The sequence below is a fragment of the Penicillium alfredii genome, assembly GCF_028826965.1.
Source record: "Penicillium alfredii strain IBT 34128 chromosome Unknown utg000011l_segment0_segment0, whole genome shotgun sequence".
NCBI lineage: Eukaryota > Fungi > Ascomycota > Eurotiomycetes > Eurotiales > Aspergillaceae > Penicillium > Penicillium alfredii.
This window is the reverse complement of record NW_026622708.1, coordinates 136092-161649: the sequence shown is the minus strand read 5'-3', so window position 1 is coordinate 161649 and position 25558 is coordinate 136092. Positions and strand designations below refer to the sequence as shown.

The window sequence follows — 25558 nt, the reverse complement described above, 5'->3', positions numbered from 1 at the left end:
GCTCTCTTACCTAGTGATCGATCACGGCATCATCCTTCAAAAAAACCAGTGACTTAGCACTGATAACGGGGGAAATAGTGGGGCAGCCCCGGGGGTCCTTGTGCTGACAGAGGAGCGGTCTGTCGTGCTTGCAAGGTGAAGCAACGTTGCGAAGGGAAGAAAGCAGTGGTGATGTGACGCCGAGTGGAGATGGCGCCATGTCACGTGGATCTTGCTCCACCGCCTGAGTTGCGTGATCTTCGACAATTCTCCCGCTTGGCCCATCGGCTTATCAGGCGGAGATTGTGCAATCGCGTGGGAGCTATTTGAACAACTGCTGTCCCCATCTAGGTCTTTGATTCCCTCAAAATTGTCCTATCTATCAATCTGCACGTTGTGGCGATCACCCCATCACACCAGTCTCCACCCATCGCCCACCGTTATCCGGATCGGTCTCTCAGGGTACTCGGTCACTCACCCTATCTCTTCACTCCCTCCCTTGGATTCCAATTCCTTCACTGTTTCTTGGATTCTGATTTCAAGCACTGGCTTGACCAAGGGGTTGATTGAAGAAGTACCACTTCTTTTCTACTTCTTTCTCTCCCATCGAACCCGAATCAACATATTGGAATGAACAAGCCCACCTGAGCCTTATCGTTTATCGCTGCGCAACTGCTACCTGGCGATAGTCGCCTCGGCTCTCCATTTGACCTTCCCAAGGTTCGACAGCCCATCATGGATCATCAGTCGAAAGCTGCCATCCCCAGTCACCCGGTCTCTACGATGCGGGCGGAGGACGCAGCAACTACCGATCCCAACCGCTCTGCGCCCCACAATCCCACCAATACCAGAGACACACTCGCAGAACTTGCAAAGCAGAATATGGCCCCGTTTCTTGCCAAGCACCAACCCCGACAGTATGCGCCTTTGCGTTCGCAGGTTGGAGCACCCTCCGAGCACCGGCCGGTCAACGCCAGCTACTGCTATCGCCACCAACCAGACTCGAAATGCAGACGACAAGCGGATGAGCAGTCGAAGCGCCAGTTGCAACGGGTACGTTCTTCTCCCTTTGAGGACCGCTATACAAGCATTTCGTGGACTAACAGAAGTTAGGAATTGGAAACACTACCCCAGAGTGACCAGCAGGGCATCGCGCATGTCTGGTCTTTGTTCTCGGCTGCTCCAGCCAAACAGCGAACGTTGATGCTCCAAGGGATTCTAGCTCAGTGCTGTTTCCCTCAACTGTCCTTCATCTCTGCCAGCGTCCGTGAACTGATCCGAATCGACTTCCTCGCCGCCCTCCCCCCAGAGCTTTCCTTTAAAATTTTGCGCTATCTGGACACAGCTTCGCTGTGCCGAGCAGCGCAGGTGTCTCCTCGCTGGAGAGCCCTTGCGGATGATGACGTGGTGTGGCATCGGATGTGCGAGCAGCACATTCGTCGAAAGTGCAACAAATGCGGATGGGGTCTACCACTTTTGGATCGCAAACGTCTACGTGAAGCGAAACGCGAAATCGAGCTGCGCGCCACAACATGGGGTAACAATCAACCTTCGGCAGGTCCCACCGAAGGAGTCATGAATGGCACCTGCGCGGGCGCTGAGATTCTCACCGGTGGCAAGCGAAAGGTTGAGTCAGATGACCACGATACCGCGATCGCCAAGCGCCATTGTGTGTCGCCGGCCCATGCTGAAGAAGATGATGATGAGTATTTCAAGACTCGATACCGTCCCTGGAAAGATGTGTATCGCGATCGCTTCGTGGTTGGTATGAACTGGAAACACCGGCGTTGCTCGGTCAAAGTATTCAGAGGCCACACCGATAGCGTCATGTGTCTGCAGTTCGAGGACAACATTTTAATGACCGGGTCTTATGATGCCACAATCAAGATCTGGGACATGGAGACGGGCGAAGAGCTGCGCACGCTCCGAGGCCACAATGCTGGTGTGCGCTGTCTTCAATTTGATGACACAAAACTGATCACTGGCAGCTTAGATCGCAGCGTGAGAGTGTGGAACTGGCGCACGGGCGAATGTATTTCCAAGTACAATGGCCACTCCGAAGCGGTCATAGCTCTCCACTTTGATTCCACTCTTCTTGCGTCTGCATCGGTGGATCGGACTGTGAAGATTTGGAATTTCAAGGATAAGTCGACCTTCATTCTCCCGCATCCAGAGGGGGTCAATGCCGTCAAAATCGACACCCCATCGCGCACAGTCCTGTCGGCTTGTGATGATGGTGCTGCCCGCCTGTGGGATCTCGACACCAAGACGTGCCTTCGTGTTTTCCACAACCATATCGGAGCCGTCCAGCAAGTTGTTGCCTTGCCGCGAGAGATCGAGCTCGAGAACCACCTGGCCGACTGTGAGAACGATCACATCAGTACTTCCTCCCAGAATGGTGATACAGCTGCGAACATTCTGTCGCCTCTGCTGGAGTCGAAAACCCTCTCGGTGCAGCCTTCTTCCTTTGGGTCATCCTTTGATCAGGATCAGGATCGCCAGGACCCTCCACGGTACATCATTACCAGTGGCGTGGATGCCACAATTCGCTTGTGGGAGACGAGCACGGGAAGATGTCTCCGGACCTTCTTCGGACATTTGGAAGGGATTTGGGCCCTTTCGGCTGACACCCTGCGAATTGCTTCGGGTGGACTGGACCGCATGGTCAAAATCTGGGACCCGCGCATTCCCACCTGCCAGGACACCTACGAAGGTCACTCGGCCGCTGTGAACTGCATCGGGCTCAGTGACAGTCGGTTTATCACCGGAGGTGACGACTACCAAGTCCGTATGTATGATTTCCGCGCTTGATTGTATATTTGTTTTCTTCTGTTTTGTCCCATGTCCTTTTCTTCAAAGGATACTGCGCTGTGCGAATACCTCTTTGCGTGGGCCGGGGCGTTGATTTTCTCTTCTTCATTTTTGCATTCTCGGCCAATGGATACCCCGGCGCATTCTCAAATATTAGTTGGAAGCAAAGAGACCGGGGATTGTGGTTCACTGCCATAGTTTCCGGATCTCTTTTCTTGTCTCCGAATCATCATGGCGCCTGATGGGACTTTTTTTTTCTTTTCTTTTCTTTTCTATTGTTGATTTTCATTATGGACACCGTGTTTATAATATTAGTTTCTCTGAATCCTACCATTCCAATTTTACTTGCCTTGGGGACTCCCCATAGTCGATAGACCTTTTCTGTAGAGTGCATCAGTCGTAAGAAATACCTCTACCGCTCATGTCAGTCTGGTTTATCATTTTTTTTTCTTCGATCATAGCAGAATTTGAAACGACCTCGATCCCCATCATGCATTCTCTTACAGTGCACCTCCGCGTCCCAATGTGGAATCGGAACTATCCAACTTAGCCCCAAGTGGCGGCGGCCGTGAACAACTAAACCTAACACGACCTCTCCAATGCCCATTTTAAACAAAATCGGAAGGAGGACCCATCAGGTCGAATCAGATGTATGTATATCGTCATGGACTGGAAATTCCTATCCATTCATCTCGCCCTCTTTTTCCCTCTCTCTTCCTCTCCTACCCTCAACACCCTCGTTCTGTTTGATATACCACACCGGTTTCTTTTACCAAGCAACAAATCTGTACTCGAAATCTATAGCCATGGAGCAAGTGCATGAGTCCCTCCGACCTCCCCCAGCACTGTTCATTGAAACAGAGCCAGTGGATACACGTAAGAGCCTCTCTTTCGATCTATATGCCCGAGCCAGAACTGATTGTCTGCAGACCCAATGTCCCAGAAGGCCATGGTAAAACAGCTAGTGAAAGTCGCAGCGTCACCTTCCAAGCCCACGCCACCTCCAGCTCAGGAACAGGAGGAACCTAAGTTGGGTTGCTGGGCGATTGTCTGTCTCATGCCACGGGGACTCAAATGGTGCATCTTCGGCTCGGCCTTGACCGCTGTGATCGTTATTCTTGTTATTTTCATTGCACCTTGGGGGGCACATAAACTGAAGGAAGACAAGATGATGAAAAAAGTCCAGCCGAAGGAGATCGTGGCTCGGGGTGTTCCCATCATGATGTCTTCCGCGCTAGTTTCGTCGCCTCTTTCTATAGCGGCGACGGAGACCGCTGTGCCCTCTCTCAAGCTTGGGATTGCTCACCCCTCTTTCGCCAATACGACCACGTTTCAGCGTCTGCCTTCCTCTTCGAAGGCCCGCAACGCAACCGTCACTCCCTCGAGTGGACGCTGCTCGGGCATGTCTGCGGCGACGGCGGCTGGATGTAGCATGACGTCTTCTTCCCGCCCTGTGAAGTCGTGTCCCTCGGTATCGTCAAATCCTCGGATCTCCTATAGTTGGACTCGTCCGCCGCCGGGAAGCTCTGTGTTCAGTGTTCCGATCACGCTCACGGATGCCGCATCTAGTTCCACGCATTGCTAGCGGGACCAGGTAACGGGGATCAGGGGAATATGTCACTGGCGAGGAGAAGAAGTTTGGGCGTAACGGTGACTTTGGCTTGCTTTTATATGTTGCAGGATGTTTTATGCTTGATGTTGGATCGAAATGGGAGTGGATGCTCGCTGCTAATGGTATCTGGATCTGTCTTCCTGTGTCAGAGTGTGTGACTGTCAGAATGTTCGCTTAACGTGATGTATTCTCGTTTCATGGATCTCGTTAGATGCAAAGAAATGTGAATTTCCGAGAGAGGTGAGAGCAGTCCACGTTAGATACAGTAGTTGAACGCGTCAAGTTCCCGTCAAAGCCTCACCAAATCCCCGCGTATTCGGTCATCACGGTCTAAGAGAGCCAGGGTCATTTCTTTGACTGCGTCGAACGGCAGCTGCAGCAAAATATTTACGACGCGACTCGACCTCTCACCCTCGTCGCCTCTTCCCCATTTCTCCTGTCAGTAATCTAACTTCCCGTCCCGTCACTTCCAAATATGTGGATTCTTGTTTGAACCTTTCCTTTCTGACCGAGAGAATCTGTCAAGACTCCGACAAAACCTCCTTCTTGTGAGCTTTTTTGCTATGAGCTCGGATCTGACGTTCCTTCTGTCTCCCTGATCAAAATCCGTCTACAACAATGGCATCATACAAGCTGTTTGTGACGCCCTGCGATTCCACCATGCCATATACTTCCGAAAGACTTGAGCTAGCCCGCCAACTCTTCTCAAACAATGGAACTACCCTCAAGGCCGTCGACGACCTGACAGACTCTTTCTACGAGCTGCGAAACCGGGAGCAAAACAGCCCCAACAGCCTGGCATCTTCTTGGGTTGATGATGATAAGGATGAGGACTATGAGCCTCCCGAGACTCCATTGAAGCCCAAGCGCAAGTCACCTGCATCTAGCCCTGGAGTTCCAAGCCCTAAACGCACGAAGTCTCTTTCTCCGAAGTCCAAGGCATCTTCAGACACTACCACCGACGAAGGGCAAATGCTGCTCTCATCGCTTCCCGACTCCTTTGAGACCACGCTCAGCATTGGGGACCACGACTCCCGTTACCACCTCCGTACTCGCAAGAGATCCGGCACCGAAGCCGACAAATGCACCATCAAGCCGGCACAAGATTTTCTGGAAATTCCTGATTCGGAGGGTGAACAACCTGAGGCGAAGGCTTGCCGTGGATGCCAGGAGCTTCAACTCGATTGCTCCCTCGAAACTTCTCCCTTCGACCATGCCTGCACTAATTGCAAGGCTGACCTGATTGACTGTGAACTGTGAACTGTGAACTGTGACTGCTCCTATTGCCGACTTAGTCCCGGTCTTGGTGGAAACATTCAAGGGGAGACACATGGAGAGATGACACCATCGAGACCAAGGATTGGGGTTAAGTCACTGAGACTCGGCATTGGGGTTCAGACAGAGATGTGAATAGGGGTTCCTACAATGATTTCCTTTCTCTGTCTTTTGTTATTACAGTTTTCTTCCATTCTGAGGCCAGAGGGTTGTTGGGAAGTGCTGTTTACCCAACTCCAGACAATCAACCCATTGTGTGCCTCTTTACCATACTTCATCAGAACAATAGCGATGCCCAAGGTGTAAGTCCACTAATTTATAGAATTATAAACAAATAAAACTACATAATTGCAAAATAGGAAATACCGACCTTGAATCCTATTGTGAGGCAGGCTATTGAGGGTATTGTTTATTTTTAATGAGGGGGCTGGCAGCCCTATAGTTGTAGCCTCAATATGGTGACTTACTTTGCGAATAGCGTCAATTGTGACTATTCGGGATGAATCAAATAATTCGGCTCAATACACCGATATCAACAGTCCTATTGATTGAACCACTGGGCTGGAGCATATATTTGGGGTTCTCTCGCTCTTTCAACTTTCTCCTTCCACCCCTTTTGCTCTTTTCTTCTCTTCTTATTTTTGTTGTTTCTGCTCCGACTGCTTTCTCTGATCAATCTCAACCATTCCATCTCACACTGTTGCGCTGGTCGCATTCGTGAAGTAAGTGCACACATTGTGGGAAGTTGTAGGGTTTTGCGGACCGAAAAACCACTGACTAAACGATCTCCGATTTTCTGCCAGTCGAATTTGATCTCTCGTCTTTCCTTTTTTTTTTATCGTTTTCTCTTCTTTTCTCTCCTTCATAAGAAGGTCCAGTGGGGATTATTCGGATCCCTTCTCCTTTCTTTTCTAACTGGTTGCCCCGAGCTGCCACGCGACGTGCGCAGCTCCTCGTCACGACGTCTTCTCCAAAGCGCCGCAAAGTCTCCCCCGAGCCTCGAAGCAGCCCAGGAGAGGCCCGACGTCACGGCCGCTCTGAACCTCCCCCGGTTCCCTTGCCACCCCGTCGGCACTCAACCTCGAACCGCAGGAGCAAAAGCGCCTCGTCGTCGCCTCCCCACTACGTGCCCGCTCATCTGCAGTTTCCGCGCTCCGGAACCAGATCCAAGTCCGGTGTGCGCTCGCCGACCCCCGCGACCGCATACTCTGGACTCACCTTGTCGAGCGAGCATTCTGACATGCCCTCTGACCACCGCGACGGCACCCCGCCGGCCACCAGCGAGGGGCGGTCGCCTTCCCCGGGTGTCAAGCGCCCGGCCTCCGAGATCGCGGATTCTGACCCCGAGGGAGGTGTGAGCACGGCTGTCAACAATGATACCCACCTGTCGGAGAACAACGGTGGTGCGCAGGACAATGGTGTCTATCCCACCCCGTCTAGCATGGATACCTACACTGCATCGACTGCGACCCGCGAACATTCGAAAGCTGAATCTGCCGAGTCCGATGACATCCCTTCGATCGACGAACAAGTGGCTCAAGTGACCGCGGCGATGAACCAGCCCCTCCAGGATGGTGACAAGGGATATGTGATTTCCATGGCTTGGCTCAAGAAGGTGCTCGTGCGGAGCTCCTCTCATGCCGATCAAGTGGAAAAGGAATTTCTGGAGAGTGACCTTGGTCCTATGGACAACACCGACATCGTCCTGGACACGGACCCCACGACCAGTGGCTTCAAAGACGAGGCTGGCGAGCCGTTCGTCCCGATGCGACCTGGCCTGCAACTCGGCGAAGACTACGACATTGTGCCTCAGCAAGGTTGGGACTTGATCATGAAGTGGTATGGTCTTGCCGACCCGTCACCCATCATCCTTCGCTACGCACGCAACACGAACCCATCTGGTGACATTCCGAATGTTATCTACGAGCTCAACCCTCCAATTTTCACTATCTTCAAATTGATCAACCCCGCGAAGGGAACCACGCCAAAGGTCCTGAAGGAGAAGAACATGCCGGCCGCGAAAGCCCTGGCCAGTCGTCAGATGAACTTCCAGAAGTGGCTCAAGAACGCCAAGCAGCTGGGCGGAATCGACATGTCTACTAAAGTCCGGGTATGGAAAGTCCTGGGCGGTCTACGAAGCGCCAATGCATCTGCGACAGCGACCCCGGCTGTCTCACGCAGTACGTCCCCGGCCCCGGCAGCGGCCCTGATTCCCAGTGCCAACGACAAGCTGCTTGTGGACCTCAACACCTTCACTTCCCTGTCCGAGGGCAGTCAACGAGTGTTGGTTGATGGTGTCAAGGATCAGACCGCCAATGAGAACTACAACGGCCGCATGACACTGGACATGGCAGGTCTCGCAGGAACCGATGTTGTCATCCTAGAGGAACAGGCGGGTGGATCCAAGGGTGGGAATTGGATTTCCGAAGCTTCAGCACAGACGCTCAAGCGCCTTGGTATCGCTGAGCAGCAATCAAAGGAGGTCACTGCTCCCACCGTCGCCAAAAGCCCCATGGCCAGTGGTCGGTCCACACCGGTCAAGGAGCTTCCGCAAGAGAAAAAGCGTCAAACCTTGGGCCTGGCTATCACTGGAATGGAAAACATGGGCAATACTTGCTACCAGAATGCGGCAACGCAGTGTCTGCGATCAGTGGAAGAATTGTCATACTACTTCTTGAGTGCGCATCCACACTGTGTGCACTACCTCCGTTGATGCTAATCTAGATGTACAGGCAATTCCTACGTGGCGGAGTTGAACCCCGAAAACCTGCTTGCGTACCATGGCCAAATCGCCAAAGCGTATGCCGGTCTCCTCCGCGCCATCTTCCGTGATCCGACACCGTCGTCTATCTCTCCTGCGAACTTCCGCCGCACGATCGGCAAGTACAATTCCGCCATGTCCGGATTTGAACAACATGACAGCCAAGAATTCTTGATGTTCCTCCTTGACGGGCTGTCTGAAGATCTGAACCGGATTCGGGACAAGCCGTACATCGAGAAGCCCGATTCCACAGATGAGATGGTCCACAACCGCGCCGCACTGGAAGAATTTGGTGTCAAGTCATGGGATATGTACAAGGCTCGCAATGACTCGGTGATCACGGATCTTTTCGCTGGCATGTACAAGTCGACGCTGGTTTGCCCCAAGTGTGACAAGGTCAGCATCATCTTTGATCCTTTCAGCACCCTGACCTTGCAAATCCCGGTGCCCCAATACTTTTCCCGGGAGGTCGTCTACATGCCGTTGAATGGTGAACCCGTGAAGGTAGGGGTGGAGCTGGACCACATGCCCACCCTCGAGGGCTGGAAACTCGCCGTTGCCAAGAAGGTGAACACTGATGCGGATCGAGTGATCGCGGCCGAGGTTCACAAACACAGCTTCTGGAGGGTTTTCGATTCCGACGAGGAGAAACGATCAGTCAACAAATTGCACGTCGCCTCCCACGACCTCGTCGTCTTCATCGAAGTGGACGTTGTTCCACCTTCGCCCGAACGCCACGATACCCCGACCCTCAAGTCGCCTGAGACTGATCGCATCATTGTTCCTATTTTCCACCGAAAGATTGACCAGAACAGGAACACTGGCTTTTCTCGCCGTGAGAACTTCCTTGTTCCGTCGTTGATTGTCCTCACCCGCGACGAGGCCCAAGACTACGAGACCATCTACCGCAAGCTCCTGCGCCATGTTGCTACCATGACGACCCGCGACATTTTCAACGATAAACTCATCTCAGATGACGTGGCTGAGGGAGGATTGGAGGACTCCGATACCGTGGTGATGAATGAGGATGATGCGAAATCTGCCGACTCGCGGATCAAAACCTCCTCTGTTGAAGGCGAAGACAGCCTTGTCGATATTTCCATGCATGATACTTCTCAACTCGGCGAGGCCTCCAGCCCGGCCACCGAAGCGACCAGCAAGCTCGCAGAATCTACTGGGCACCTGCCCGGCATCGCGCATGGATTGCAGCGTCTCTTCGACGTCAAGGTTGCCCAAAGTTCGGAACCCGTGCCTCTTGGCCGCCAGCTCAATCCCTCCAAAAATACCCACTCATGTCCTCTCGCATCACGCCTGCACCCGCCTCGCCTAAGGTAAGCACTGTCTGCATTCTGTTTGAACCTGCATGGGTATATGCTAACTCTTGTACTAGGAATCGGACACTACGTCGCAAAGCTCCACGAATGACATCAGTGATGAATACAGCGACACCGACGGTTCTGACAATGAACCCAACACCAGTGGTTCCAACTCCGATGTGTGGTCGCTCATTTCTTTTGGGGAAGCAATCTTGCTCGACTGGAACGACGAAGCTCGCGATGCTCTGTTTGGTCGACGTGGAAATAACACCAATGACCCTCGTGGAGAGTTCACTTTCTCCAAGGCCAATGGCATTGTGGACCCTGAATTGATCCGGCAGCGTCGAATCCGAGAACAGAACCAGGCCCGCGGAGTTCCCCTGGACAACTGTCTGACCGAGTTCAGCAAGGAGGAAATTCTCTCTGAAACTGATGCTTGGTACTGCCCTCGCTGCAAGGAACATCGTCAGGCCCGCAAGAAGTTTGACCTCTGGAAGACCCCCGACATTCTGGTCGTTCATCTCAAGCGCTTTGGCGCCCAGACCCGCTTCTCGCGGCTGAAGCTTGATACTAAGGTAAACTTCCCTATTGAGGGCTTGGACCTGTCTGGTCGTGTGCAGGGGCCGCATGACGACAAGGGGTTTGTGTATGATTTGATCGGAGTCGACTGTCATGTTGGCAGCATGTCCGGCGGCCACTACACTGCCTATGCCAAGAACTTCAGGACGGGCAAATGGTGCTCCTACAACGGTATGTATCTGCGCTGCTCTAGTGAAATCGAATTAAATATCACTAACTCTCGTCCAGACTCTCGTGCTGCAGAGCTGAACAACCCCGCCGTAGTTGTAAGCCCCACGGCTTACTTGCTGTTCTACCGCCGTCGGTCCAGCCGTCCTCTGGGTGGACCGAAACTTGAAAAAATTGCGGCTTCGTTCAAGGATCCCGCGGCCAACGACGATTCGATGAATGAATCGCGTGGCCAGTCCCCGTCGGGGGAAGTGAAGCCCAGCGAGGATGAGAACACGGACAGCGGGCCCGGCTCTGAACAAGAGGAAGGTATGCACAACGCCGAGGGGGAGGATCTTTGGCTCGAATCCGACGACCCGTTCCACCTTTTCCAGGATCCTTCGTGGTCTTTCGATCCCGTACCCGAAGCTCACGACCTCGAACAGATGATCAACCGCTCTCCGGTGTCCTCCTCTAATGGAGGCTTCGACGACCTTTTTGGCGAGACTGACAGCACCTTGGCTGTCAGTGACATGGAGGAAATGGAGGAGACCAGTCGGGAAAACCTGGGTGAGGACGAAGAGGTTGTTTCGGTCTGAAAAACCCCCACGAAAAAGGAGAAAAAAAAAGGTATCAAAACATAGCACAACCGGAGCATATGGCGTTGTGTCTGGGCACATAAAAGAGAACGGCTTGTGATGTTTCTGTTTTTATGGACATGATGGTTAATCTTGACCCTGTGGTCACCGGTGTGTGGCCCGGGGGTAAAGGTCATGATATGTTTTGTTTTTTTTTTTTTTCTTTCTTATTTGCAACTGAGAAACCAGGATTTGCATGGGAGCTTTTCACTTCCTTAGGCGTAGCTATTTCTGTCGTTTGTGTTTGCTGGCTCTTTGATTTCCCTCTCAGATGTGCCTTCCTTTGCTCCTTGGTTTTCTCTCATCTCTCGCCCACCATCGCCATGGAACCTGGTCGCCCTTGTCCTGAACTATCTGGCTCTGATGACGCTCAAGAGACAAAGTCGCTGCGCATTACGCTCAAACTCCGTCCTCCTAAAGTCCAACCAGAAGAAGTCACTGTCACCCAAGACCAATCTCCTACCCAACCCATCTCTGTTGACCGATGGCCCTCCAGCCATAACAACCGCGAGACCTCCACTATTCCCACCTCCCTTCGCAACCGTGGCTGTGTCCTCAGCGAGAGTGAGATCAGTGTCCTGGATCTTGGGCCCAGTCTTACCTCGCCATGGCCGCAACATTCCAACACGGCATCCGCCAACACAGCAGCTCGTCTGACTCCCTCGTCGACATCAGACCCTCACATTGACATGCCACTGCTGGGTGCGGGCACTGTGCTCCTCCCCACGGGCTCGGACTCAGACCACTGCGAGACATTCGTCGATCCACAACTCCATAGCGAGGATCTCGAGTCTGTCGCAGTCACGTCCGAGACCATGTCCTTCAGTAACGAGAACCCACTTTGGCTGCGTCACCGCCGACGCAATGACGTCCTCGTCACCATTCCACCGGCAAACCGCTTCTTCGCCTACGGCGACCTCCACAACCTCGGGTATGGATACGGCCATGCCGGCTTTGCCCGCGGCCACTTCTACATTGCCGACGAGCCTGACTGTGAAATCCGCTCTCTGTCTGTGCCTCATTCCCCTAAATCGCCACACCCTGCCAGACCTGTGGTCCAACGCTCCAAGACCTCGTTCGGGGGCATGGACCTGGAATTTGTGGCGCTGCGCAATGCTGAGATGGCGCGTATGGAGCAGTCTCAGGAACTTTTCCCTGGCATCGCCGTGGATGTCCCTCCTGAAGATGGAAATGGTGGGATTTGATATTGTGTGCTGTTGAGGAACCATGGGACCTGGCATTGTGACAAAAAAAAAGGCTTAGCACGGAGATGAGTACCTCTTATGTCTGCAGATACAACTCCACTCACTCAGTCGAATGAGAAAAGAATATGATGAACGAATTGATACGGACGATTAATATTTTTTTTCTATGGTTTGCTCTCTTTTTTTTTTTTTTTTTTTCTATACATGCCAGTATAGTATGTACAACCCCTGAAACAAGACAATTCACAGTCACGAAAAGGAAACGAGATCTAAAGAGAAAGAAATATGTAGGAAACCGCAGCATTCCAGCAAGAGATAGAAGTCATGTGACTCGGCCACGGCGAAGCAACGGACGAAAACGAAAAGTCTATAGTCATGGTGAAAGTGAAATAAGGGATCGGGGGAGTCAGAAAGACTCAGGGACCCAAGGAAAGCTGCCAATATGGCAAGTTGGTCGAGGGAGATGTATAAGATGAAGGAGTGGCGGATGTTATTAGGGCTGGGCAACAGGCCAACCATCGACATAGGTGAGTGGGTTGAAGCCCAGAAGTGCGTCCTGTGGAAACAGAGATTGTTAGCTAGGATGAAATCACGGTGTTGCCATTGGATCTAGAGAATGGAAGGAGACTCGATAGGGCGATCTGTCCGCATCTGGGATTCGAACTTACCGAAAATCCAAGGCCAACGGTGTGGTTCACTGTGTCAGAGTCAGAATACATAAGCCTTTTAGCATAGGCATAATGCGTCACTTACAGTAGTGATAATACAGCACCTCGGTGTCGCCGTCGCGGAGCACTCCCTGGCCTCCTGGGGCGTAGGTCTCGCCATTGGAGCCGTAGACCAAAGTCCCACCGCCGTCGACGAGGTCCTTGCCGTTCTTGTCCACGAACGGGCCACGGGGTCCTTGGGATCGTCCGACGCGAATGCTGTATCTATGGCTGGTTGTCAGAATCATTGCTTTGCAACGACCATCAATGGGAAGAAGGGAAACCATACTCCTGTCCTGCTGGAGGCAGGTTGTTCGGGTCCAGGCCGCAGCACAGGCCACGGCTGACCCACAGATAATAAAACCCATCGTTGTAAGAGATGTAGGCACCCTCGAGGGCATGCGGACCCGACGGATCGCCACACAGCGAGTTGGCATTGCGGTTCGGGATGCTGATGGACTGGGGCTCGAATGCCAGATGGCGCGCGTCGGGCTCGGTGCTGCTGACCGGGGACAGCAGGTCCTCGCTCAGCGGCACCTGGTAGATGCCATTCCAGTAGCTGCCAAAGGTGAGGTAGCCCTGTCCGTCGGGCGTGACCAGCGTGCTCGGGTCGATGGCATTGGATTGCGTGTAGGGCGGCACATCGGAGCCCTTGCCTGTACCAGTCTGCACGACTACTCCGTGGTCGTACCAGTCGCCGGGTCCAGGAGAGTTGGATGTCGCCACGCCCACGGCGCTATCGCGGCAGCCGGCCTCGCTGACGCTGTAGTAGCAATAGAACTTGCCGTCCACCTCAATCACGGTGGGCGCCCACGGCGCCTTCCGGTCACCCTTAGGAATTACACTGTCGGCATCCAACACGGTGCCAACCTGCTGCCAAGGTCCCGCCATATCGGGCGCCGTGAAGATCAAGATGTGCTCGCCAACTTGGTACAGGTAGTACTCGTCGCCCACGCGAAGAATGGTTGGATCATGGGTGTTATGATGTGTCTGGCGTGGCGGGGGGAATTGGCTCGTCTCCTCGTGTCTCCGGTCAATGCTTGCACCGAGCCCGACAGAGAAGAGGCACATCAAGCCCAGCATGGAACGCATTTTGGCGCAGTGTCGAGGAATCGAGTGGTGCTAGAGAGTCCGCAAAAACACTGCACTTGTCGGATACTGTCTACCTCTCCCAGGAGGGCATCCTCGGCCATGATAAGTGACCCCTTTGGATGATCCCCCCATCGCGATGGATTCAGGCACCTGTCGTTTTCAGCCATAATTCCTGGCAATGGGCACTGTCTCGGCAGGGTGGGTTCACGGTGCGGGACTCTGACCGAGGGGTCGCCGTCAGGGATGCAACGCAGGCCACTTGCCATTGTCTGTAGTAGGCTCACTAGTGGGGAGCGTCTGCAAGGCACAGAAGGCAAAAGAAAATCAGCCGATGGTCTATCAATCACAAATACTCTTGGCCCGACGGATGCGGAAGGATTGGGCGCTGTGGTTCAACTCGCTGGATCATTGTCTCCAGAACTTCTGGCACCGTCTCCAGTATCCACTTGAATGGGTCAAAATGGACACCCTGCCATGCAAAGCTCCAATGGCCCACATCAACGTTTGACACCACGCAAGGGGGATCATGGCCCTGTGGTGCCTGTCGATCATCCGTCTCCTTAGGGCTTGCTTGGCCAGTTGGCTCACGATAATCGACCCACCTCCCCTGGAATGGGAAAGGACACATTCCAGTTTCATGCCCCCTCGACGGGAACGGATCTGGTATATTAGGGTCAGAAAATTCTTTGTCTTTGAGACAGCGTCGTACTGTCCATTCGGAGGCACAGGTAGGGTTGTAGGTTGCACTCTCGGCTCAGACAATTTGATTGTCTTCGGTTGCTGAGCCTGGGGTTATTGTGCCTGGTCGATGTGGATGAAGTCCGATTGAACCGTTAACTGACCAGACCATTGGCAGTGTCCAGTGCTTCGTGACCTCGTGTGCCTCGGGCACGGGTGCATCAGTTCCCGGTTTCTTGGGTAGGCTGAATGCTGTAAGATCTCACAGACATACATATGGCCCCTTGTTAACAGCCAGCGCGAGGGCAGTGTAGTATCTGAGAGAAAACGGCGGAGTGACAGTGAATGAAGAATGGCGGAGTCGACGAAACCTTCCAGCCTCAATCGATCTACGTAGACAAGCAACCCAGGGAATACCAGATCGGAGGTTCAGCTACATCTGTAGGAACAAGAAATAGGACCAGTCGCCAAGAACACCACAGCGCCGAACGCTCTGCTGGAGCGCGCAGAGGGGGAAAAGAAAACAGCCCAAGCGAACCCGCGCTTCTACCGAGCCACGATCTTGTCCACCTCGTCTTTGGCCTCGGTCCACGTTTCCAGGTTCTTTCGCGCCCAGTCCAAGTGACACCGCGCATATGCGACCTAATGACAGTGAGTGGGGAGTAGAGAGTGGGGAGCGGGTCTGCGCATACCATGTAGCGCCGCAGATCGGCTTCTTTGTCCTTCTGGAAACGTTTGAGATCCTGCAGCACGCCGGCACTGGCATCCTTGACATCTTTCTCGGATACTTCTAATGCTTGTTCCAACTATAGACACAGTCAGTCTCGTGTAAAATAATGGAGTCTTCTCCAGTGAACCCCACATACCTGGATGAGACTCTCCTTCGTTTTCCCAATCTGGTCCCGACGCGTCCGTTCAGGATCCACGTCGACAAACCCGTGCACTGCATGACTGATGCGACCGAAGATCTTGTTTGCCACGAACGTCCCGCTGGACGACTTCCGGTGCGCTGGCGAGGAGGATGGTGACGGATCGGACCTCTTGTGTCCGGTGACCTGCGACCCAGGTGGAGAACTGATCGACTCACCATGCGTTGGTGGAAATTCCGAGTCAGCAGAGAGATTGGGAGCACTCCCGCCTTCGCTGCTGACGGCCGATGAAGCTGACAAGGACCGTGGCTTGGTGCCAGGCGACTGAGGATTTGTGCGGTTGAGATATTGTTCAATACGTTTCGCTTCCAGCTCACTCCGCTCGAGCGAATCCAGAAGGGTCTTCTTCTTAGCTAGCTCGTCTCGAGTCATTTCCTCTTGCACCCGTTTAAGAACCCGGTACCGCAGAACCCCGCGCACCACACTGGCAAACTGAGCGCTTTCCCGCATGGGTTCCGCAAAGTGGGCGCTCAAGGCCGTGGACAGCTCTTCTGTCTCGATGTAAGAGGTATCGGCAGCTTGTCCCGCGCGCTCAATTGCCGCGGCGACCGTGGGAGATTGTTCGGAGAGCGAGAAACCGTTGTAACGTGCACCCAGCTCCATAAGATCAGCAGATAAAGAAGACAGATGCGCCAGCGTTCGCCGGTTGACTTTCTCAATGTTCCCCTGTAGGAGAAGCTCCAATTCCCGTGTTGACGATTCAAAGTTCACAAAGTATGGATCCAATTCTTGCTCGCTGAGCTTGCGTGACTCCGGTGGGAAACGGCCCAAAATCTCGGGGCCAGGCGTAGGCGGCGGCGGCCCATCCGTGGAGTCTACGAATGAGGTTGGTGAGGCGGCCGTACCGGGATGGAAGGTTATGCCGCCGGTAGGCTTAAGCTTGGCGGATGTAGCTGGGACGGGTAGCCATGCATGAGCCGCCGTCGGGTTAGCGGGGTCGAGAGGGGGAGCTTTAAGGTTGTTTTTTGGGACCGACGAAGCAGGATGCGAGAGTAGCACCTCGCTCTGCAGATAGATGGGTTAGTCGAGCCCCGCCGTCATTTCGGCAGTGTTGCTACTCACCCAGCTGACATTTGGGTCAAGAAACCTCCACCACACCCCATCCTCGCGGATCTCCTTCATCCGGCGACACCGATTTAAAAACACCCCCAGCATACGTTTTCGAAGTTCAATGATTGCCGTATCTTCCTTGGCCTTGGTCGGCTTGGCCGCGTAGTCTGCCATACTATGCTTCTCAGGAATCGGGGGAACAATTAGTGTAGGGTGAAGGTTGACGAGAGTTTGTCGAAGCGAAGCAAACTCCGAGTATCGTCGGCGAACTTCTAGGTCCTATGAGGCGTGTGAGTCCCACGTCGGAGTTCATCTTTGTTGTCACCGGAGTCCATACCGCTGTCCGAATAGTATACACAATGAAACCCCCTCCACCTTCGTGATTCTTTCCGGCATCGGTGATCATGATCGGCATTTCTGGGTTCTCATAGAGGATCTGCTCAATGCGACTATCGTAGACGCTCTTGCGGGGATATGACTGGCTGACCGCACCATAGTCCTCCTCGGGATCGCTGAGGTCTTCGGGGTGAGAGATGTAGTCGGGAGGGTCGATATTGGAGTCTCGACTGGAGGGAGGGGTGGAATCATGCTCATAGAGAGCTAGCTAGGGAGTCAGTGGGCATTGCCGCGGGGAGACGCCAGAGTGGGCTTACGAGGGGAGAGGGCTGAGTGCAGTGAGTCCGACAGTCGAGACTCATGGTGGTCAAAGGCACCATAAGGGGTTGTTATCCTCGTCGTTCCACATGGCGACTCGAGTCTTTTGAGCAAAGCAAAGATAAGTTCAAGACGAAGAGAGAATATGACGTTACGGGCGTGGAGGTGACAAGGTGCCGATAGGAAGGCGGTCAGTCCTGGCAGGATAGCTTCTCTGTTTGGCTGCTGCGCTGCATCTTTTCTTCTTTCACCTGTTTTTATTTATATATCTTTTTTCTTTTTTCTTTGCACTACTTATTTATAATTTTCTCCATTTATTATTTATGTCAATATTCTAACTGTTGTTTTAACTGTCTGTTTCCCACTCAAATTGCTGGCTTTGTAAGGCTGCAATTTACCGCCTATACTTCGAGATATATTGTGTCACGACAGGCACCTACATTCTTTGAGACTTAAAGGATTCGCGTTATATCTACTGTCGTGCCGACTCATGATTTGAAAAAATCGGGATAGTAATGACTCGAATGAGAAGTTCTAGTTTTTTTGAGCGTTAAAAGAGGCCACAAAGCCGCTGAGAAACGGGAGTTCGCACTCTGCTCCTTGAGACACGAGGAGACTGCGATTGAACTTCGGCCTCCAAGGGTGGAAGCAGTGGATGAATTTTGCAAGAATGAAGTGACCCCAGCTGTTTCGCTAGTGGGCCTGGTAATTGAACTGTTCTTTATATTCGTTTTTCTGTGTTATCAACAGATTCATGAAAAATGAAGCTCTGGGAAACTCTTACCGTGGCAAGCGGTGGATGAATATCAGGGTCTCCTAGTTCATTAGCCACTTCCTACTTGGCAGGTACTTCTTCGGGCTGCCATTTAGGATTGCGCGGGTGAGCTGGATTTGGAAGATTACTTTACCTTGTCCAATTCGCGCTCAGTCTTCCAAGGTTGTGAAAAGCCCATGTTCGGAGATCCTATTCCAAGAACTGCAGGGACAGCCACCATAGTAGGCGTCTACATGACAGCGTTGGTGGTGAGAAAATGATAGCTGGCTTCTGCATCTACATTCCTTGGGGTCAGGTTGAATGATGCTGGCCGTATGGTTGCGAGATACTTAGGTATTCAATTATACACCTGATGATGATAACGCATAACTCTTGAAATGATCAGCACTTTGAGATATATTGGCACTGCAAGATGCCCCCAATTCGTGAGCTGCCACAGAGCTCGTAGCGCACTCAGACCTGGCCACCTCTTGGTGCTCCGTGCTCCATCTTACCATCCTTTCGATTCTTGACCCTGATCCACCGGTTGATCTTGCTGCTGACCACTCTGGTTGTTCTTATTTGTATTCCAGTGTGTATCTGCACTGCTCCAGCCACCATTCTGATATGCTTGCTGACCGTCGGGCTTGTTTCCTTTCGCGTCTGTGGTGTTTTTTTGCTCTGCCTGCCAGCTTGTGTCTTCCCACGTTGCCTCGCCTTGCTGTACGGGGGCGGGGGACGCCTGCGGGCTATTCTGCCTTTGCTGTTGTTTCTTCTTCTTTGTCCGTGGTTGCTGCTGCTGTTGTCGTTGCTGATGTCGCTGCTTCTTCTTATTTCTCTTGCTCTGCCCCTGTGACTGTTGATTCTGCTGTTGATTCTGGTTTTGCCTGCGTCTCTTCGGCGTGGTTTTCACATTTGAGTGTTCTCCATCCCATTGCTTGCCTCTTGCATCCCCGTGCTGGTGACGATCTGGACTGGGGCTGAGGCGACGGAGAACAATGTATTCGGAGTGTTGCCGTCTTCGCGGCTGAACTCGCTTGGGGCGTATCCAAGCTGCGTTCGAAAATCGAGGGATATGTCTGCGTGGGGAGTAGTCACCTCTCTCGGGGTCCCAGTCTGCCTGATCACGATCTTGATTCATTCGAGCATGAGCCTCACTGACCAAAACACCAACTCGCACCCGTCGTCGGTACCAGCAGTAGAATAGCCATCCAATCGCAGCTACAGCCAGTGTCAGGCCGATGAGGAGTGCGATGAGCGTATTTCCATCCATTGTGAGTCATTCCCAAGTTGTGATTCCATCAAGAAGCTTAGCCAGGGAAGGGATGGAAAAGATTTTGTCGTTGATCCCGTGGATAGCTTTCGCGTCACTCAGTGTGATGACTGGGTCGGTTGAGTGGCGGGACTGGTGAAGCTGGGTTGGAATCGAGATGGGCAAGTCCAATAGGCACACCAGGGCCTTTTGTCTCTATGAAACTTGGGAATGGCTCGCAGCAGGAATATGTGTGATTGTGTTGGATGGAGGAAGTAAACAGCAGAGCGAAGGTGACCCCACGGGGGAAGCCGTGGTGAGCAGATGAGAGAAGGAATGTTGTCTGGGTAAAATCTCACTTTCAACATCCAGCTGCCTTTTGTCTATAAAAAATGTCTATCACTTTTGATTTACAAGCTTCTTTTATCACCTCTAGCTTCTCTCACCCTCCAAGCTTGCCTTAATTCTCCACAGCCATTCCTCATGAATCGAGGCCGTTTGTCCTGCATCAAGAAGCAACTGCAGCTTATCTCGAAGCTCTTGCCGGTTGTCACTGAGATATTGGGCAGCTACAAACCCCTCTGATGCCAGAACAGATGCGAGGCCAATGATGCGAGCCCCCAAGGTAAATGTCTCTGACTTTGAGACCCAGCCTAACAGTCCATCTTGACCGGTGGCGCCAGCAGCATGCGCAGAAAGATATGCCAGACCCCCAGAAACCCAGTGCGACAGTTCACGAACAAGTGATTCGGGGTAGGCGTCTTTCTTGAAGCGCAGCAAGGCCTGAGACCAGACGTCCACTTCGCGAACCTCATCAATGAAAAGATTCTGCTTTTCCTCCACAAACAACACGGTGCTCTCTTGGCCATACTCGGCGACGAGATCGGAGACAGCAATCAGCGGCTTTGGCTCTCCAAAGCCACTGACTCGGGGCTCTTGCCCAAGCATGTAGCGAATCGCTCTCTCCGCAAGGAGATTCGAGTCAGAGTAGTGGTGGACGATGAACTCGACGAGAAGGCTGCTTGCGTTCAACGGGGCCAGAGCAACGGCTGTCCCTGGCGAGACGGACGAATACGACAGCACCCACGATGCTGTTGCAGCGGCCATATCTCGCAGCTCTTCGGCGTCATCATTTAACATGTCGTACAAAACCAAGTAGATCCTCAAAAACCCGGAGGAGGTTCTCGGGGCACTTGCGGATGGCCGAAGGGCCCGTGCGAAGCTCCAAAGTGATGCAACAGCGGCGTGGCGGGTTGTAAACTCCTGCGAATGCCTATTTAGTGACTGAATCCAAAGTATGTTCAAACAAAAACCCACCGTTTCCTCACTCAACGCGGAGCGTAGCTTGATGCTCCAGCTTTCAAGGTCGCTTTCAAATGCCGAAAGAGACTCTTTCCCTTCCAAAGAAATCCGAACGTTGAGCAAGCATCCTCGAAGACGAAGTTCTGCATCCGTCGCTTCTCTGTTCCAGGCCTGGATGTCCATCTCCGGTTGGAAGCTCTTCCCGATATTTTCCCATGGCAGCACGAGGCTTTGGGCGGCATCAAGTTGTAATACCAGCAGGTCTTCAAGGATGCAAGCAAGGTTGGAAACCGCAATGATCTTGACTTCGGTCGAAAAGCTTCCCATAATTACAGACGAGTACAGTTCAGCCAGCGGCTTCCTGTACCTCTGAAGTGCGCCAAGCTTTTCATGAAGTCGCTCGGAGACCCACCGAGCAGCATTGGCATCAAAGAGCGACACACCATGATAGAACGTCGTGATATCGTGCCATTGGCCTAACGAAAGCATTTTCAATATCGTGCACCAGGCTAGTGCTCTCCTCAACAGGGAGGACGAGCGAGTGCTGCTGGACAGGTTCCAGCCTGGCCAGGAGGCGTTAAAAACATGACCCTTGATACCATGAAGATCATGTGTTTGGAATAGTTCATCGACAAAGTGGGCAATGCTTGCTGTAGGGGTGTAAGCTTTGGTATATCCAGAATGGACTGCCACATACTCTCAACCTGAGCTTCAATGCTTCGCTCCAAAGTGTCGTTCAGAATCTCAATGAGATCAGTTGCCACAATGGGAGATTTAGCCAATGGGAACACGGTCGCGAGAACACAGCGAACAGTGGTAAGAAGCTCATCCGTGTTTACTATTAATTCATTAGTTCAATGGCCTATGTAACTGGACTTCGTAAAACCCACCTTTCCACAAGACATTCGTGTTGGACGAGAACCGACGCAAAGCATACCGGACACAGAGAACGGTTCCATGAAGGTGATTCTCAGTCACGGCAGCTCGGGGAAATTCGACAAGGCCGCGAACACCTTCCAGAATATGTTCACGAGTTAGCAAAGATGCATATACGCGGGCCGCATGCTCTCTGATGCCCCAAACAGGGCTCTTGAGGTGCTCAAGCACTAGACCCCGTATCATGGTGTCGCCGTTATCAGCAATAGTCGGAACTTTCTCGCCGACCAACTCCAGCGCGGGAAACACTCGCTCAGTTATGATATCAGTGCTTCCTTCTGTTGTCGGTCCGGTCGTCGGCGTGAGAAGACGGGATAATAACTCCAACAGGCCAGGGTATTTAGGGAAAGAGATTCGGGCACCGGGCTCTGACCCAGACCTCCCACCAAATCCTGGCCCGGACCCAGGGACAAGGCGGCACATTTTCGTTAAGAGGGCACGAAAGAGCATCAATCCCGAGTTGCGGAGTGCCCATCTAAATGATGGTCAGACGTGGATCCTAGAAGCTTCACGAAACAGGGTTTGGAACAGAACATACATGGGTGATCCCAGGCGCTCAGCCGATAGTGTCAGAGCTGGCATGATGAATGCCTCTGTGAAGGGGCCAAGCTTGGTGTTGGTAAAAATATCCTTCAGGCAGTTCATCGCATGAACCTGAGGCAACTCCAAGTACTGTCTCTTCTTATCGTACTCCACAGGTAAGCGAGAAATTTCATGGAGTTCGTTTAGAGCATGCTTGAAGAAAGGTGTTCCTGGATCAGCGCAAAGAATCCCGGTTACCAACGCCGGCAAACCAGCGGAGCGGCGAGTGAGTTTGGACGCCGTCTCAAAAATGATTGTTTTAGCCTCCTGCATTTGGTTAGCCCGCAATGCCCTTGGTCGTGTCTTTTTTACTCTCTAGATTTCTTACCTGATACCAGCTCGGAAGAAGCTCACGAATTGAAGGGTCATTAGATTCACTGCACCGTTGGCAGCATGTAGTAAAGGTCTGTGAAACAGTTGAAAATGCACCCCTATGGCGGAGTTCAGCAAGCTGTGTAAAGCTAGCTCGCCCTATGTGTGCAAAGTCGGCACGTTGAAGACCTTTGCCCCCGTTAGGACCATATGTGACATTATGCACAGTAGCATAGAGCAGCAGGCTAGTTACGTCAGTTTCAAGTATAGGCATAACGATATCGAAAGCGTAACGTACCTGGATTCGCGTAAAGCTCTCCAGGAGTAGGAAAGAATATCCTTGGGGCCAACAGACAAGTCTTCAATCGGCTCGTCCGTGTGACCCTCCGGGGAATCAACACACAGCACAGGCTTCACTTCCAACCAAACTTTGTCACAAATTGCAACGACCCGGTCGTGAACCGAGCGCCAGCTTCCGGATCCAGACTCATCGGATATAAGCGAATGGAAGTTGGGCATCAAAAGGATGTATCTATCATACTCGGTTAGTCAGAAACTCCTATTGTTTAACTAGACTTGCTCACCTGAGTCCTGACATATAGCCGTGGAGCGGAGCCTCCCGCATAGCAGAATGGAAAAGGCCCTGCGGACTGGAAAGACGTTGCTCCAGCTTTTGGACAATTGTATCAACGACCGAAGTCTTCGTTGCCCACCAAGGCTGGCTTGGGCTGTCCAGCTGGTGAGGCAGAGCCGCACAGAACAAGACATGGTAAAGACGAGCAACAGTATCCGCATGATCGGCCCTACTGGTTTTACTTGCAATATTCTCGGCTCGAGCCACAGCATCCGTCAATCGCATGCCGATGCTTGGTTGTTCATCGGGAGTGTTGAGCAGACTGTGTAGTAAAATGTCTCGAGGAAACAAGTTAAGAATGGAGAGCGATGTGTGTCGGACTTCGTCAAATGGGTCCATCAGAAGATCCACTAGTAGTCGAAGGAGACGTGGTCCAAAGACATCCATTTTGAACTTCCAGTGATTGTCAACCTCTGACTTCGCGGGTTTTATCTCCGTTCGGGGATCAAGGCCGGATTCAATAAGCAGTTTCAATGCCTTCAGAGAGCTAATATGTCGTTGGTAAGACGCTGTAACACGAAGATCTTTCTCCAGGAAATGAAGGTATTCCCTTAAAAAGTGTCTCGTCTCCACGTCGCTCCTGGGAAAGTTCAGGGGCTGTTTTCCGGTGCTCGGTGCGAGTGTGTTGAGGCCAAAGGACTCATCAAGAATACCTCCCTTAAGACGGACAATGAACTTGCGGGTCAAACTCATGATCTCGCCGCGGGTATAAGAGTCAGAATCGGCGTGCATTGATGGCAGGCCTCTGAGAATCGCGTTTGTTGCAGCAGTCGTCAATGGCTTGATGGTCGAGAACGCCGTAATCAACAAAGATAACGCGGCTATTCGGATATTGGATTCATTGTGAAGAAGGAAGTGTCCAAGAACTTCACTTTTCAAAACCAGGGAGTTCGTGGTGCCATCTTCGGTACTGTTTAGATTCGTGAGATCGTCTGCGCGAGTCAGTAATGAGATTTCTTTTCACCGAAACCCATCAATCACTGCTTACAGTCGTCATGGACAAGATTAACTTTCTTGCCAACCCGGAGAGCTGCAAAAAGTAGCATGTACTCTTGTTGTGGAGCATCGGTCATATCACCAGCCAGAAGGCTCTGGAGAGGAAGAGTGTTGACAAAAGAGCGAAACCCAGTCGGATCCAAGGTGAATATGGGCTGGAAGAGACGATTTGACTGTGCCTCCAAGGTATCCACATTTTGCAGGACCATATGTCTCACTGGAGCCACCCACATTGGCGATAGTTGCTGTTCCGGGCGTTCTGATTTCATTTGTTGCAAAAACGATGACAGCATAACTCCGGAGGACGTGGCCATCTCCTTGTTGTTGGTTTGGGTTAAGAGCCCCAGAATGAAAATTCTTGCAGCCAATTCATCAGAAAGGACAGATGCAACAGAAGTGGCCTCGCAGCTATCCAACGACAGTGCCACGCGATCTTTCTCAAAAACAGGCGTCCATCGGTCATAGTTCTCGGAAAGCCATTGGCGAACAAGTGGGATCATTTCTGACGGTGAAATGGCGCTCTTTCGGATGAAAACCTCGAGACACACAAGGCAGGCTTTGAGACGCGACCGAGGCTCGCCCAGTATAATACTGGGGATTATTGCATCCACAACTGCGGTCTGGATTTCTGTTTTTTTTGATCCTTGATAATGCTTAGCCAAAATGGGCGTGAGTGAGCCTAACAGCTGCTTCAAAGGCTTCGGCTTGGCATCTTCGTATCGATTCAAGAAGACGTCAAACACTGCCAGCCATGTCTCCGAGGACAGAGCAAGCTCTCTAGTCTCTTCATTTTCAGCTGAAGCTGCAGCATCAAGGAATGCCGAAGTGGCATTGCATGCCGCTGAGGTATGAGAGTGGGAGAGCGATGGCGTCGACAGTGTCTGGATCAACGACTGCCATACTCGGCTCACTTTCCTTTACGAAAGAAGCTGTCAGATCTATTGAAATTATCTTCACTCAGCCATGCATGGGACCTACTTATTATCGGGGCATGACAATGCGAATTTCACCAATGGGCCTTTGGCGATCTCGCGGAGGGTGGTGTCAGGCAAAAATTGTATATTTTGCGCGATTTCCTCCATCTCGATAGGATCAGCGCGCTGTACGCTGTCGGGTATGTCAACAGCCATTTCCAAGACAAGTCCACATGCTTTGCTGCTTTAATTGCCGGGGAATGACCGAGATGATCGCACACTGAACTGCCCAATTTTCTGTGCCAACTTTGATGCTCCCCGCGATGCCTCAGGCAGAAAGTGGCCCAATAAGGATGGTGTCGGTGAAACGATTCTCCGAGAGATCGATCCATACCACGTGACCGAAGTTTTTGCTGGCGCGCAGTGGAGCTGATCAAGGGCCA

The 25558-nt window shown here is 52.3% G+C and overlaps 9 protein-coding genes across 9 annotated transcripts; 5 read left to right on the top strand and 4 right to left on the bottom strand.

The window, feature by feature from the left end:
- Positions 1-714: 714 nt before the first annotated feature.
- Positions 715-2790, top strand: NUU61_008485 (F-box/WD repeat-containing protein; the record flags this gene model as incomplete). Its single annotated transcript, XM_056659010.1, has 2 exons — positions 715-1032; positions 1093-2790. 2 exons carry the CDS (start codon positions 715-717, stop codon positions 2788-2790), a joined length of 2016 nt encoding a protein of 671 aa, XP_056507303.1.
- Positions 2791-3724: 934 nt separating this feature from the next.
- On the top strand, positions 3725-4375 carry NUU61_008484 (uncharacterized protein; the record flags this gene model as incomplete). Its single annotated transcript, XM_056659009.1, has 1 exon — positions 3725-4375. The coding sequence occupies one exon, from the start codon at positions 3725-3727 to the stop codon at positions 4373-4375; it is 651 nt and encodes a 216-aa protein (XP_056507302.1).
- Positions 4376-5062: 687 nt separating this feature from the next.
- On the top strand, positions 5063-5662 carry NUU61_008483 (putative C6 finger domain protein; the record flags this gene model as incomplete). The annotated part of the gene is made up of 1 exon (XM_056659008.1): positions 5063-5662. One exon carries the CDS (start codon positions 5063-5065, stop codon positions 5660-5662), a length of 600 nt encoding a protein of 199 aa, XP_056507301.1.
- Positions 5663-6132: 470 nt separating this feature from the next.
- On the top strand, positions 6133-11079 carry NUU61_008482 (putative ubiquitin-specific protease UBP12; the record flags this gene model as incomplete). Its single annotated transcript, XM_056659007.1, has 5 exons — positions 6133-6163; positions 6401-6429; positions 6627-8316; positions 8410-9769; positions 9852-11079. 5 exons carry the CDS (start codon positions 6133-6135, stop codon positions 11077-11079), a joined length of 4338 nt encoding a protein of 1445 aa, XP_056507300.1.
- A 362-nt stretch (positions 11080-11441) lies between these two features.
- Positions 11442-12323, top strand: NUU61_008481 (uncharacterized protein; the record flags this gene model as incomplete). The annotated part of the gene is made up of 1 exon (XM_056659006.1): positions 11442-12323. The coding sequence occupies one exon, from the start codon at positions 11442-11444 to the stop codon at positions 12321-12323; it is 882 nt and encodes a 293-aa protein (XP_056507299.1).
- A 493-nt stretch (positions 12324-12816) lies between these two features.
- NUU61_008480 (putative endo-arabinanase) lies at positions 12817-14122 on the bottom strand (the record flags this gene model as incomplete). The annotated part of the gene is made up of 4 exons (XM_056659005.1): positions 12817-12879; positions 12992-13020; positions 13077-13255; positions 13320-14122. The coding sequence occupies 4 exons, from the start codon at positions 14120-14122 to the stop codon at positions 12817-12819; spliced, it is 1074 nt and encodes a 357-aa protein (XP_056507298.1).
- Positions 14123-15346: 1224 nt separating this feature from the next.
- Positions 15347-17535, bottom strand: NUU61_008479 (PX and BAR domain-containing protein; the record flags this gene model as incomplete). The annotated part of the gene is made up of 6 exons (XM_056659004.1): positions 15347-15442; positions 15493-15606; positions 15667-16734; positions 16792-17058; positions 17117-17379; positions 17433-17535. Coding segments are annotated over 6 exons (1911 nt in total), but the record flags the coding sequence as incomplete, so codon positions are not given.
- A 1163-nt stretch (positions 17536-18698) lies between these two features.
- NUU61_008478 (uncharacterized protein) lies at positions 18699-19460 on the bottom strand (the record flags this gene model as incomplete). The annotated part of the gene is made up of 1 exon (XM_056659003.1): positions 18699-19460. One exon carries the CDS (start codon positions 19458-19460, stop codon positions 18699-18701), a length of 762 nt encoding a protein of 253 aa, XP_056507296.1.
- Positions 19461-19871: 411 nt separating this feature from the next.
- On the bottom strand, positions 19872-25307 carry NUU61_008477 (uncharacterized protein; the record flags this gene model as incomplete). The annotated part of the gene is made up of 10 exons (XM_056659002.1): positions 19872-20702; positions 20757-21391; positions 21439-21579; positions 21632-22152; positions 22216-22526; positions 22588-22816; positions 22870-23103; positions 23156-24137; positions 24194-25116; positions 25180-25307. Coding segments are annotated over 10 exons (4935 nt in total), but the record flags the coding sequence as incomplete, so codon positions are not given.
- Positions 25308-25558: the final 251 nt, after the last annotated feature.